Source organism: Notamacropus eugenii, chromosome 2 (assembly GCF_028372415.1).
Source record: "Notamacropus eugenii isolate mMacEug1 chromosome 2, mMacEug1.pri_v2, whole genome shotgun sequence".
Classification (NCBI taxonomy): Eukaryota; Metazoa; Chordata; class Mammalia; order Diprotodontia; family Macropodidae; genus Notamacropus; species Notamacropus eugenii.
In genome coordinates, this window is record NC_092873.1 from 76590204 (window position 1) to 76604892 (window position 14689).

The 14689-nt window shown below is 37.8% G+C and overlaps 1 protein-coding gene across 3 annotated transcripts in view; it reads left to right on the forward strand.

The window, feature by feature from the left end:
- Positions 1-10158, forward strand: part of USP43 (ubiquitin specific peptidase 43) — an 82413-nt gene extending 72255 nt beyond the window's left edge. For 2 of the 3 annotated variants that reach the window (XM_072641059.1, XM_072641057.1), the window contains exons 13-15: positions 2042-2200; positions 5520-5684; positions 8480-10158. In XM_072641059.1, the coding sequence (XP_072497160.1) occupies positions 2042-2200; positions 5520-5684; positions 8480-9567 (1412 nt within the window). In that variant the 3' untranslated portion in view covers positions 9568-10158. The remainder of the gene's footprint in view (positions 1-2041; positions 2201-5519; positions 5685-8479) is intronic. The other variant, XM_072641058.1, reaches the window with a different exon arrangement.
- Positions 10159-14689: the final 4531 nt, after the last annotated feature.

Genomic DNA, 14689 nt, shown 5'->3' on the forward strand with positions numbered 1-14689 from the left:
TCAACCAAAAGTATATAGGTATGCCCATAGTTCCATAGCACTCCTAATCCAACAACTGTCATTTACTACTTTTGTCATCTTTCTGATATGATGGGTGTAAGGTGGAATTTTAGAATTTATTTTCACGTTTCTTATTTTTAGTGATTTGCAGGATTCCTTGAACATAGCACTACATTTCCTGTCTATGTAACCTTATACTGTGTGCAAGTACACATACTGTACTATGTAACCTCATACCTGGGATGCTTTCCCTGTTCACCTTCACCTCTTAATTTCCTTGGCTTCCTGCAAGACGGCTCAAATCCCAACTTCAGTAGGAGACATTTCTCAGTGCCCTCACCTGATAGTGTCTTCCTCTATGAGATTACCTTCTAGCTACTTTGAATGTATCTTAAATACACCTAGTTTTATGTTACTTCATTCATTAGAATGTGAGTTGCTTGAGAACAGGGACCTCTTTCTTCTTTCTTTGTATCTCTGGTATAAACACAGTGCCTAGCACATAGTAAGTATTTCATAAAAGAGTATTGACTGACTGACTGGAACCTGCCAAAGCTTACATTCTTCTGGCCTCATCTCTGAGTGATACTTTGTTATTGTATTCAGGAGTTCTAGGTGATTTCCTTATATTATTTCTTGTTGTACAGTATTCAGATTTTTTTGATTTATGTCCTTCTGAAAAACCTATGACTCTTAAAGTTATCTCTGTACATCTTATCTTCAAAGTTAGTCATGTTGGCCTGTTTAAAAGTAATGTGTTCTTGTGTCATTGCTTTTTATTTCTCTTCTGCAGGCTTTCTTCTATTTTTGTTACAAATATACTTATCTCTCTAACTTCTTTAGACAGTCTCCATGTGGATCCATTTTCTTTTTGAATCTGCTACTTGAATTTTTGAATTCTGTATTGAGAACTCTGAAGTTCTGACTTAGTTTTATTCTTAATTTTCCCTTTTATATTTTTCATTTCTCTTTTGAACCATTCTATAGTCTTTTGTTGTTGTCACATGCTCTCTAAGGAAGTCAGTAGGATTATCTTCATTTCAGCAGGTGCTGGTTTTCTTTCTTTTGTGTTAGAATATTTGTTAAAATAGCTTTATATATTCTTTAAGGATATGCTCATCTTTGTGGCGTTATAATTGTCTCTGTTGATTTATCTGTGTGCTTTGGACTTTAATTGGGGGTTTTTCTCTTAAAATCCTCTTTGGTATTTCACCTTTTGTTTGTATTTTGGGGTCATCTTTTTTTCTAATGGGTGTGCCCTCAAAGCTGCCTCATTCTCCTCTGATTCAGGGATATATGATTTGTGAGCAGATCTGGGTCCCTGCCCTGAGTCCTCTCTCATTGTGACAGAACTAGCTCCAACTGAATTTCAATATCCTTTCCTTTAGACCTGCACTGGAACCCTGCCGAATTCTTCCCTTGGCTCTCCTTTCCTTCTTTACTGAGCTGAAGCAGCATCTACCCCTTTTCTACCATGGGAGAAGGCAAGGATATGTTCAGAGGCAGGGGAGAATCCCAAGGTGGTTTTTGTGTTTATGATGTGACAGCTGGTAGGGGAAGCACTATATTGATTCCAAGATTTTACTTTATTAAGGAAGTGCCATTTCCCCACCTGTGAATATAGCTGTAATTACTCTACTTCTAGGCACATAACTCCCTTTTCAGAAAATTAAAGTAGTTTGATAAAAGGCCCATTTTACTGGTCACATGGCTGGAAATCTAGCACAATATTCTTAGAGCTCACTGTTCCCTATACATTGTACTGTGAGGCATCAGAGTAGGATTCTGGAGCATCTTGCCAAAAAGTAAGACTAAAAACTTCCAGAATGTAAGTGACTGTCATAATATACCAAATTACACATGGATTTCTAAAAATGATCGAACTTATTATTTTCTCATTCTCAAGTTTAGATTGAAAGCCTGACATGTACTAATTTTCTTTTCTCATAAAAATTACAGTTCTTTGCCTTGTGTAGGTGGAAAAGTCCTTTCTGCCTCTATAAAGCAACAGTAATTGAGACTTTGGATTTGTACTTTGCAGCCTACTGCAGAAACTCCCTGGATGGCCAGTGGTATAGCTACGATGACAGCACAGTAGAGCCTGTTTTAGAAGATGAAGTCAGCACCCGAGGAGCCTATATTCTATTTTATCAGAAAAGGAACATCATCCCTGACTGGTCAGCCAGCAGCTCAATGAGAGGTATTGTAGCTATCTACCAGAATGAGGAGAAGAAATGATCCTCCAAGTTCATTCTTGTTCTCTTCCTAAAGTAGTGTACCTATATGTATATTATATATGTATATATGTGTGTGTGTGTATATATATATATATATGTATATATATATGCATATACATATGTACACACACACACAGTGGAAGAATCTGAAAGAAGACGCATAGAAAGATGCTGAAAGAACCCTCAAGAGTGTAGGTTGATGACTCTGAATTATCATTTGCAGGGAAAGGTGCAACCACATGTCTTTCAACTCTGGTTGGCAGCCTTCTTTGAGCCTATTTGAAAGCCAGAGGCTTCCGTGGGTAATTTGGCTTCTGTCCCAGGCTTCTTCATGAATAAATGCTGAGGGAATACCTAAGAGCATGTCCCAGAAGGAAGTCAAGCAGAGGACCTCCTACCCAACTGACCCCACCCTTCCATCCTCTCAGTCTCCTAAGACTAGATTTTTGGCCTTAGGTTGAGCTGGGTTCCAGAAATGACAGTCCCACTTGACATGCCACCCTGGAAAAGGGACGTCAGGATAATGTGCAGTGGGACTGTTCACTACCAGAAGGCAGAACTGATAGGACTAAAAACAAAATCAAACATGTTAAGGAGTTGAAGAACAGTTTTTGAAAGAAAGAGAGTCATAAGATTTAGACCTAAAAAGGACCTTAGAGATCAGTTAGTCCAGCCTCCCATTTTATAGCTGAGGTAACTGAAGCCCAGAGAAGGGAAGTCATTTGCCCAAGATCGCAAATGTGCTATGGGTCAGAACCAGAATTTTGACCACAAATTTAAGTAGCTCATGGTTAAATCAGTTGAGAGTCTGGAGCAAATGAGAAATGGAAGATGTCACCATAGTCCCAGGTACTAAAAGAACTGAGCTACTCTCAGTCCTCTTTGAAAGACAATAGAGAATATGAACAAGGTCAGAGGATCACAGAAATGTACCAGTTTTCAAGGAAGTTCAGGAGAAAATAAATCTCTATACCTTAGATAGCATATCTTTAGTTTTTTTTCTCCAAACCCTGAATTTTAGACGATATAATTAAAGAGGTGGTTAGTGATGCAGTATGTTGTAGTGGAAAAAGTGCCACTTAGGGAGTCAGAAGGCCTGATTTGAATGCTAGCTCTCTTACTTAAACTACCTGTGTGACCTTGGGCAAATAATCACTTAATGTCTCTGGGTCTCAATTTCCTCATTTGTAACATGAGAGAGTTGGCTTAGATGACCTCTACTGTACCTTCCAGCTCTAGGTTCCTAATACTAATGATTCTCTGAATATCCAAAATAGGAATTGGTAATTACAAAATGCCAGCATGATGTCATCAAGAGCAGGTCTTGGTAAATAAAACTCATTTCCTTTTTAGGCAGGCCTGCTAAATTGCCTGATCAGGGGAATTTTGTAGCTATATTTTACATTTTTAGCAAAGCATTTGATACTGTCACATTTTCTCTCCTTGTGGACAAGATGGAGACATGTGAGCCAGTTACTAGTAGAGTTTAGGGGGATTCAAAACTGGCTGAAAGGGAACACCTGAAGAGTAGTCATTAATGCCAATTTGGACAGATGTCTGGTGAATTGCCTCATGGATTTTGTTGAACTGTCAAAAAGGCAGGAGAAATAACTAACATGTTGGATCTCAGAGTATCTAAAAAGACTTTGAAATAAGCAGGAACACTGGACTGAGTGTAATAAGAAGAAATTCAATAAAGACGTATCTAAATTCTTGGATTAAAAACTAACTGCACAAATACAAGAGAGGTGTGATGTGACTAGATAACTGTTCATCTTTAAAAATCTGAATAATAAGCTTAGCATTTTTTAGCAGTCCTATATGGCAACCAAAAAAGCGAATGTAATCTTTGGCTGTATCAAGAGATGCTGTGTAGGGTATGAGAGGGACAGATAAAGCTAGAGGGTATCTGGGAACAACAACCAGGAGGATGAAGGGCCTCAAGACGACTGGCTGAAGGCATTGATGGCATTTGTCCTGGGGAATAGTTTAGAAGGACAGGAGAGCTTTGAAGTATCGGCAGGACTGTCCAGTGAAAGAAGGACCAGAGATGTTCTGTTGGGTCTGGGGTAAGGGGAGGTTGGGATAGGAAAAGGAGGAGAAACTAGTATCAGTGAGTGGAAGTTGCAAATATGCAAATTTAGGCTTAATGTAAGGAAAACTTTCCTATTAGAGTACTTCATAAGCAATCCAGTGGGACTTCCTTGAGAGCGGACTGCTCCTTACTCTGGGTGCTCATGCAAATGCTATGTGATCATTTGTTGGATGAGTTGTAGAGGGGATTCATATTTAGGAACAAATTAGATCAAGTGGCCTCTGAGATTTTTTGATTCCTATAAATTTTAGAAAATGAGGGGTTTAACAGTCCTGAACTGGTGATAAATGGAGGCAGCTAGATGGCTCAGTGGATAGACTCAAACTCAAATTTGACTTCAGACATTTACTAACTATGTGACCCAGGGTAAGTCAATTAATCTCTATTTGATGTAATCCTCTGAAGAAGGAAATGACAAACTACTCCAGCATCTTTTTCAAGACAATCTTTGGACAGCATTGGTGTATTATGGTCCACAGGGCCACAAAGAAACTGAGTTGAGTAAAAGACTGAACAGCAGTGGGTGCATGTAAGACTTTTTGCTACCCATTAGCATCTGAGGATGAATTTAAGAATATACTTTATTCTGAAAATATTCATCAAAGTATTGCCAGCTTTATATTGCAGAACCTAGGTATTAGATATTCATACAGTGGGGCATTTTTTTAAGGGGGTGAGGGAATGGAAAGATAGATCTAAATCAATCATTTCATTAGTGTTTAAGATTCTTAGTGTAAAAAAATCTCTCCACCAAAGCACATTGGCTACTCATATGTAATTTGTAATCTTGGGGGTTTTCTGCTTTTCTGTCTTTTTTTTTTTGCAACGTAGCTAATATCAAAATACGTTTTACCTGACTTCACATATACAGTAGGCATTGTATTGCTTGCCTTCTCAATGGGTTAGGGAAAGCCTGGAAAGAGGGAGAGAATTTGAATTTAATAATAATTTTTTTAAAAGGACTGTTTTGCCCATTGTAACATGGGCACAATATATGAGACAAGACTTGAGTTACATGTCTGATTGACTCTCAAGACCAAATAAATGATGTTTCCAAGAAAAATGATGGTTCCTTTTATTCCTTCCTCCTGGTATTTTATTTTCTGCCTTGATGTCTCTCTCAGATTTCATAGGTTCTTGCTCAAGGTGCTGAGGTTCTACCTGCCATGTCTGCGTTTCCCTTATAGGTTCCATGAGCTCCTCCTTATCTGATCACTGGCTAATAAGGCTTAAGAGTAGCAATGGCAGTCAGAGGAAAAGCGTCACATCTTGGAGTTCTGTAAATTTTGACTCCTTTTCTAAAATACCCGATTCTCCTGTCTTCTCAGAACCTCCTACCAAACAGGAAAAAGGTCCGTTTTAATTGTTTTTGTTGAAATCACTGTTATTATCTCTATGGGTGTAAATGATTTTCCTAACGCTTATGATGTTGATATTAGTTTCCAATTTTAGGTTTGGAAAATTAATCTCTTAAAAGTAGTTTTTTTCTTCCATAAGTCAACTTAGTGGCACTGTGTATAGAGTGCTAGGCTCCAGTCCAACTCTAAAATGGAGATAATACATAGCATCTTTATACACAAGGTTTTTGTGAGAATTAGATGAGAAATATTTGTAAAGTGCTTAGCACAAATGCCTGATAAGTAGTAGTTGCTATATAAATGCTTCCCTTCCTTCCTCAAACAAAAACAATTCTAAAATCTACAATTTAGGAAACTTGATTCTAAGGCTTGTTACAGTGATTTTCTAAGATTCAGAATAGGTTCTGTGTTCAGGCTGAACTTTATTTTACTCTTGATGGTATTTTATCATAATACATCTAGTAATGCACCTAAACCTAAACAATATTAATAAAAACTAGTGCAAGTTTAAAAAAAAAAAAAAGAAAACTTCTAGGCTTCATACTGTTCTTTCATCATCAGTCCTTTAACTGTTGGAATCTTATTCCACCTCTCATTTTATACATATTTTATTTAAAATATTCTTTGCTAACTCACTCAGCTTCTTTATAACTTAGATTGAAAAACCCTCCTGGGGTTTGTATTCAGTTCCAGGATTTGAATCGGTTTATCATTAAGAGATATTGTAATTTATTTCTTGGCAATAAGCAACATTATTTCTTGGCAATAAGCAACTTAGACTAGTCCTCATTAGAATGGGCCCACCAAGTTGTTGTAGTGCATATGGAATAATAAATATTGAAGAAATTTGTGAAAGTTAAAGTGCTTTGCAGATATAAGCCTATTGCATTAAAAGTGGCTGCCACTGATTTGATGTATAACCCTGGCCAAAACCACTTCCCTTTTCTAGGCTTCAACTAAAAAAAAAATTTTAGAACTAATAGTTTTGATAATAAAAATTTCTAATATACTTTATTATTAGACCTGCTGACTAGATTGGAGCTTAAACAATCATAAAGAAATTTCCCAGTTGCATGTTCAACCAGGTATTGTTTTTCCTGGAAACATTTACATGTTAATATTTTCCTTGTTCTTTTTTAATCTTTTACATCTCCAATAAATACAGCGATAGCCATTAGACATTGTTCTCCCAACAGCTTCTGTCAGAGATCATAAAGGAATGGAATGTGATGTTAAGGACATATTACTTAGGAATTTATACATCACAGGCTGAGTAGAATTTGTGTACTACATACTGAATGTTAGATGCAATACTCATGTCAGTTTTTGATTTAAAATATCTGTGAGGTGGGTGAGCTTGACATTACTCTCTTTTCATTTTGAGGATTGAGGCAAAATTATAATCTACCAGAAAGTGTCCAGGCACTTAGCATCAAAACAGCTCATAAAAGTACATTTCAACTAATTATGTCATGATTTTTTAAAAAGACTCTCAAATTGTATTAACCTATTTCTGGCTTTTTGCCCACTTAAAATAAGAAGACAGAAAAATATAATAAATAGGTTTCAGGAAGGGGGGGAGACATTATGTGAACAATTCACACAAGTGCTAGTCCAAGTAAATGATCCACAGTGAGTACTGGAAGGCTAATGCTGGAGCCGTGGCTCAGTGCAGCACATCAGTTATTTCTTAATATGTGGAGTCAAGAGAAATGTGCAGTAACATGGGAGGCTCCTGAAATTAACTTGTTTAATTTAAAAGAATAAGCCACTATTCTTACCAGTCTAGGGCCATGTAAAAGCTAACTAGATTCAGTTTTTAGATTACTCTTCTGAGGTGGTTGTAAGAAGTAACAAAGGTTATAAAGATTATCTGTTGTAAATATTTGTCATATGATTTGGTTTTTTCCTCCCTGGGACCTCCTGTCTTGCCTTCCCATCTCCCAGTCTTCATAGTGTATTGTTCACATTCTCTGCTAAAATATGGAATATTTAAACTTCACTCTGTTTACACTTAAATTAATTTCAGATGCCTAAAATGGGATAATATTTTAGCCCCCTCCTTTAATTCTCCACCAGGATTTTTGTTCATTTACTTTTCTTCTTTTAGCATTAATTCTGTTCTACTGATTTTATGTTTTCATTCTTTGTTTTTTGGTATATTTCTAAATTTTTTTATATTCACCTTACTTGTTGATTTTAATTGCTTTATGGTATTCTATTACATTAATGAATCACAATATATTTAACTATGCCTCTTTTGTTGAACATATAACAATATTAATAGATGTAATAAGTAACATTTATATAGCATTTACTATGTGTCAGGCACTGTGCTAAAACACTTTATAATTATAATCTCCTTATATCCTTAGCACATTCCTAGGAGGTAGTTGCTATGATGATCATCCTCATTTCACAGATGAGGAAACTGAGGCAAATAGAGGTTAAGTGACTTTTGAGACCTTCCACTGTGTTAGTGAAAATTCAAACTAAATAGTTTAGAGATGATAAAAGTAGAAGGTAGATTCCTCTGGTGAAGACAGACTAAATCAGGTCTGACAGGTGCCAGAAAATGTCAAAAGGTTTCCTGGTACTGACCTGCCTTGTGACTTGTTGAAATACTAAAGAATTTCAATGAATGCATTCCATTCAACAATAATATACCAACAGCAGAGCATTGTACTAAATACTGAAGAAAGTTGAAAGGAAATAGATGACTAAATGATTACTCTTAATGGTTCTGGAATGTGGTTTGGGCACTAATAACGCTGTCGCTCTCTTTTCAGGAAAGTCTGAGTCAAAGCCTTTTGTGCGAGGAATTCAAGGCAGGAGCGTCAGCATGAAGGAGCCTGCCACTTCTAAGAAATTCCAGCAGGGGACTTTCAAGACCATGCCCTTTAGGTGGTCTTTGGGAGTCAAAGACAGAACAAAACCTCATTCTGTTGAGTTGGTAGAATATTTAGAATCTGGACGAAGACCCAAGTGCACTAATCAGTCCATCGTTCCAGTGACGATGACTCATGCTCCTAAGGAGGCAGATGTGTCAGCATCAACACAGTCAAATTCAGCAGCTCCCACAGATGATGACGGGGATAGCAAGAGGGCAGATGGGAAGATGCAGACTACTATGATAAGCCCTTCTAGTAATCATAAGAAACAGTGCTTGGCTAGCGACAATATTGAGACTCTAAGAAGAACAAAGAAACAGAAAGAAAACCTGAGTCAAGAGATGAGGCTTCCCCCAAAACTTGATGTTCCTCTGACTATGGCAAAATCAGCTGGGACTGAAGGGCTAGCTCAGGCAAAGAGCAGCGTGAACAAACCAAACTGCAACGGGAACAACCATATGAGTCACAGTTTACCACGTCCCAAGGATTTTCTGAATGTCATAAATTTCTCTGGAACAAATAGAGATAATAACCAAAGAGCCTCAGCCAGATTTTGGACTAAAACCCAGGGAAAAAATCCTGAGTCAGAACAACTCCAACAAAAGAAATTTGCCCTTCTCAGATCCATTGTTTCGAAGAAAGACCCCAAGGAGAAGGATAACAGTTCAGAGATTTCCATCCCTTCTTCCCCCATCTCCCCATTGAATAGCAGACAGAACAATACAGAGAAACACCAGGGTAATAACAGGTTACCCAACAAGCTTAGAGGAAATCTGACAAAGGATGAGGTGAACCTCTTAGAAAAAGATGTCCACCAAGTGCATAGCTCCTTCAGGCTCTCCAGACAAATCCAGAGAGCGAGTGTCTCCCACCCGCCACGCAAGTGTATTCCTGAAGGACAGGCTTCCAATGGCAACTTTCAAAGAGTGAAATACCACACCATTGCCTTAGGCCAGAAAAAAAAAGTGCCTGAGTCCAGCCTATGATAAGCATTGTAGTGTGAAGTAAGTTACTTGTTGTCACTATAATCACATCAAATTATTAAACTGAGCTTTCAGGATGGATAGGCTTTCAGCAAATAAAAAGAATATGGCACGTTGGGTTAGGGGAAAGAGCATTTCTCAACCTCGTTGGAGTTCCAGAACTCAGTTTCCCTGGTTCTGAATGGTACCTGCATTTCCTCAGACCACTAGAGGGCTATATCGGCCAATATATAGTATATAGTCTGAGCACTGACTTTTTTTCTCTTTATTCCAGTAACTGTACAGAAATTCTGAGTATTGGTGCTGGGGGTAATTTTAAGGGTGCTGTTCTCAGTTTTCTCCCCATTTTTTTGTAAATCTTTTAAACAAGTAGACATATCAGGAAACATTTCTTGCTTAGTTTAATGCTTTACTGGAATATAAGACAAACACTGAAATAATTCTGGGTAGGGTTGGAGAGAAGTCATATTGAAGATTTTTTAATATATAAAAATTTTTATTAAATCATTTAGATTTACTTTTTTAAAGCTATTTTGGTACTAGGAAAAGTTTTGCATTTTTACTTTAATAATAAATAAAGTCTATTATTTAAAAGTGTCTCAGTGAAACATGAGAAGAGCCCATTTGGTTTATCATTTGAACTGGTAGATATTGACCCTGTTTTGTCCTAAAGTGTATACATGGATCATCGTCCACATCTGGCAAGCATCTGTATGAATTCCTTCTGGGATTTGACAGTGCTTTTATCTAAAAAGCAAGGTACCAGATAATTTCTACTCTTTTAAAGGTTGTCAAGGCCAAATCAGGTCATAAACATAGTGTTATGTTGGAGGAACTTATATTTCCAAGAATCCTGAGAACTTTTTTGTTTGGAGCATGACCTCTAACCCAGCAAGTTCCCACAGAGCTTCCACACCTTCCAAGATGACTTTTCAACCCAAACTTAAGAGCCACCAAGTATAATCCCAGGGAATATAAGAGGTTAATGCAAAAGTCTTGGAGGTAATAAATAGGAAATTTAAAATAACACTCATTATCTAATGGACTCGCTGTGCTCATGCTGTGAACTGAGAATCTTCTCCCTATTCATACAATATGACTATAGCATGCCTTTGAAAAAAAATTTCAGTACAGGGAAGCAAAGCAGTATCTTTCATTAGGAAAGATTGCCTAATTTTGATCAGATTTTATTACAGAGATAGAGAAGCAAGCAACAAGCATTTATTAAGCACCTGCTATAGATCAGGCTCTGTGCTAGATCCTGGAAAGAAGCCTAGCCTCAAAGTGAAATGTAGCAAGGTAGCTTTTAAAGGTGTGTGTAGTTAGGACTTTGAGCGTCAGTTTCTTCACGTGTAAAATGAAGGATACTAGTAATAAAGAATTCACAAATCGTAATGCAGATTTTAACTTTTGCATCAGCTCTTAGAAGTCTCCTGTAGCACCTTGTCTTTACTCAGAAGGTAAGGAATAAAGAAAAAGAGATGAAGTATAGTCAGGAAGTAAATCTTGACAGTTTGAGAGAAGAAAGCTGCTTTCTATTATACATCATGGATTCCCATTACTTAACTTAAGGGCCCTGGACAGGAAACTCTGCTCCTAGAGTAGAGAAGCTGACAAAAGCCCCTTCCCAATTCTTCAAAGGCAAGATCGTTCATTCATTCATTCAGACCATCATAATAATGTTTGTTGATATCTTTTGTTTTTGCATCACCTTAATTTCCAATGGTATTGTTCCCCACTCCCTTACCAAGAGAGCCATTCCTTGTAATAAAGAATAAGAAGAAAAAAGCAGTTCAGCAAAATCAGCTAACACATCAACTAGCTGTGACAAATACACATTATTCACATCCATGGTGCCCACCCCACACCCCACAAAAGAAAGGGGAAAGATACATTTTCTTAATTTCTTTGGGACAAAACCTTAAAAATGTCAATATTGTTTGTTTTTATATTGTCTCTGTTTTCCCACTGTATCTCTCCTCCCCTTCCCCAGGCAGCCATCCTTTATAACAAAGAAAGAAAGTGGGGGGAAGTGGTACCACAAAATTATGACAACTTTTTTTAAACTGACAGTGCTTCACACTTAATAGTCCCCCATCCCTACAAAGAAAGAAGGGATCTTCTCATTTCTGTTCTTTGAGGTCAAGTTGGTCTTTATGATTTCTGTTCCAAAGTGATATAGAGTGAGGAAAACAATATACATGATGACTGCTGCAATAATTGAAAGTGTATAATACTGTGAAATTAAATTTGGCTCTCTGAAGTATGAGAGTATAAGAACTTTTTCTTACATCAGCTTCGATTCTTTTATTTATCCTATTTCCTACAGCTTCTTCACCAGGACCAGAAGAGCCTTATTATCCTGAGATTTAGGCTATAATCCACTGGATGACCTTAACTTTAGATCTGTGCCTCCACAGGTGGAATCTTGGACCCCTCCCTTAAGGACCTAGCCTCAGAAAAGCCATCTCTGACTGCGTCCTCTGAATATTCCTTGTAACAGGCATTATTTTTGCAGAAATTGTCCCAATGCAAATTACGTTACCAACCTGCAAATTAAGTGCTCCTTGGAGAGTTTGTCTCCAGTGCTTTGTAAATTGACTCAATCACAGGATCATAGATTTAGCTAGAATGGAACTTGAGGCCACCAAGGTGAATCCCTTTATTTTTAGATAAGGAATCTGAGATTGAAAGAGGTTGAGGAACTCATCCATGGTAAGGTAGTAAAATGTCTTGACTCAGAATTTGAACTGAGATCTCCTTGACTCTAAGTCCCATCCTTTGTCTACTGGACCACCTAGCTAGATCCAGTGAAACAGCATCAACTAAAGGGAAACAGGAAGGGAAAGAAAGTTGCTTTTGTATACAATCAACATTTTAAGGAATTGGGGAGCTTGAGTTCTGCCTTCCTGGCAACAACCTCCCCTCCCTTAATTGCCATTTTATGTTTCTGTAGCATTTATCAAAGTACTTTTACATAATCTTTCCATCCTCACGGTAACCCTCTGTGGTAGGCAGGGTAGTTGTTTACCCTCTTTTAGAGTTAAGGAAACTTAAGCCAGAGAGTTCTAATGATTTGTTCATCATAATTCACGAATTGTATATTTATTCATTCAAAAAACATTGAGTAGGGAACGTTTCTGTTCTAAACACTTGGGAATTCAAGTTAAGTGAGATGTGCAACATGAAAGAGTAAGACAAAACACATGAATATAGTAGAAGGTGGAATGATAAGTAACATAGAGAAGCACATTTATTTTAAAGAGAAACTGAAAGAAAATGAAGAAAGTATGACTTCATTGCTGAAGATGGGATAGAGGCACCACGTCGCTATGACTCAAGCCAGGGCTTGCAGGGGGAGCTGTATAGATCTGCTGTTTTGTCAAATAGATAATAGAACTGAAAGGGGACTTGCATTCAAAATAATAAGTCATGGAGGGAAGGATAATTATAAAAGTGTGTATATGGGGAAAGGAAGAAGGGTTCTGTAAGGTATGAATAAATAAAATTGGAAGTATTGTAGTAGTATTCTCTCCCTAAAGTTAGCTTGTATTTGTGTACATGAACTGCAGGTATCTATGATGTTATGAAAGACTGCAGCCTTTCCCCAAAGAAAATAGCTCAAAGCGGGGATTTGGACCATCCCTATCTCCTCCCAATCCCCAATCCTCCCTTAGTTTTTCATTTATACGTATCTGGACAAAAGCCTTCCAAAATCTCTTCTTTGCCCTTACTTGGAATCAAAAGATGACTTTCAGAAATTTGGTTTTGGAAACAAGCATCCTTCCTCATGGAACACATGGTTCCTGCTTGCAGCCCCTGCTTTCTGTTCTATGAGGAGTCTTGGGGTATAGGTGTGGCTGCTGGGAGTTTCAAACCCTTCATTCAGGGTTTTTAAGCTTGCATCTTAACACCATGCCAAAGATTAGGCATATCAAAGGGAATTCCTATGAGTGCTTGGAAAGTGGCAAGAACTGTGGAGATGGAAAGTAGGTAACACAAGTAAGGTTTATTCAGTATATATTCATGACCAGAAACAGCAAACCAAGAGTGGTCTTTATGTAGTGGAGAGTGGCAGAGATTTGATCATATATGAGAATTTTATGTGTGGGCCATTTGGGCCCCCTAAGGGGGTATAGTTAGTGTCTGTTACTAGATTATTTCCACTGAGGCTGCTGTGGAGGAAATGATGTTAATTCATGATAAGGGGACATGGGACTTGAGTCCTGATATGCTAATTAGACAACCCTAAAGTGGCCAGAAAGAATCTCAGTAGTGAAGAATTGGGTCCTTATGACCTCCAAAGCAGGGTTCCCCTACTAAAAAGCTTGTAAGCAATTTAAAGGCAAGGATTAATTTTCTTTTTTTGGTCATCTTTGTATCCCTAGCATTTAGCACATTGTAGGTACTTAATATATGGCCATGTTAAATTGGGGTCTGGACAAATGGGAGCATCTTCTGAAAGTTCCAGGAGTAGGAGACATCTATATCTACTGTACCTCTAGGATCTGGAGTCAGTTCTTTGGGGGCAGTCCCCCAAAGTCCCCTTTAGAGCTCATTTCTTGGATTCCACAAATATGAAGGAGCTCAGTCAGTTCTAAAGAATACTAAAACCTGGTATGGGAGGAGATGGGCTGGAATTTCATAAAATCACAGATTCTGAGTTTAAAGGGTCCTCAGGGATCATCTAGTCTAATCCTTTCCTTAAACAGAAATCCCCTCTCTGCAACAACCCTGACAAGTTGTTATACATCCTCAAGCTGCTCTTCCTTCTAGCTGGTTCCATATCCCATGTTCAGTTCCAACATTTGCTTCCTGGTTGTTAATGTAACATAGGATAGCATGTGCCTGTCTCCATCTTTTTTCCAAAGGGCTGTTTCAGATTGATCCTGAGGAGCTTGGCTAAGGCTTTTAGCCCTGAACACAAAGTAATGATTTCTCTCCAAACTCTAGTGAGAATCTCTGCTATACCTGGAGAGATTGAAAATGTACAAGAGATTGGGAAACAAATGAACTGAGTTCCTGTTCTGTGCTAAAAAGTACAACCACGTCCTTTCTTAACAATGCTGCAGTCAGTGTCAGCTCTATCACTATGGAATTGATCCCATAGAATTATTTTTGCCTA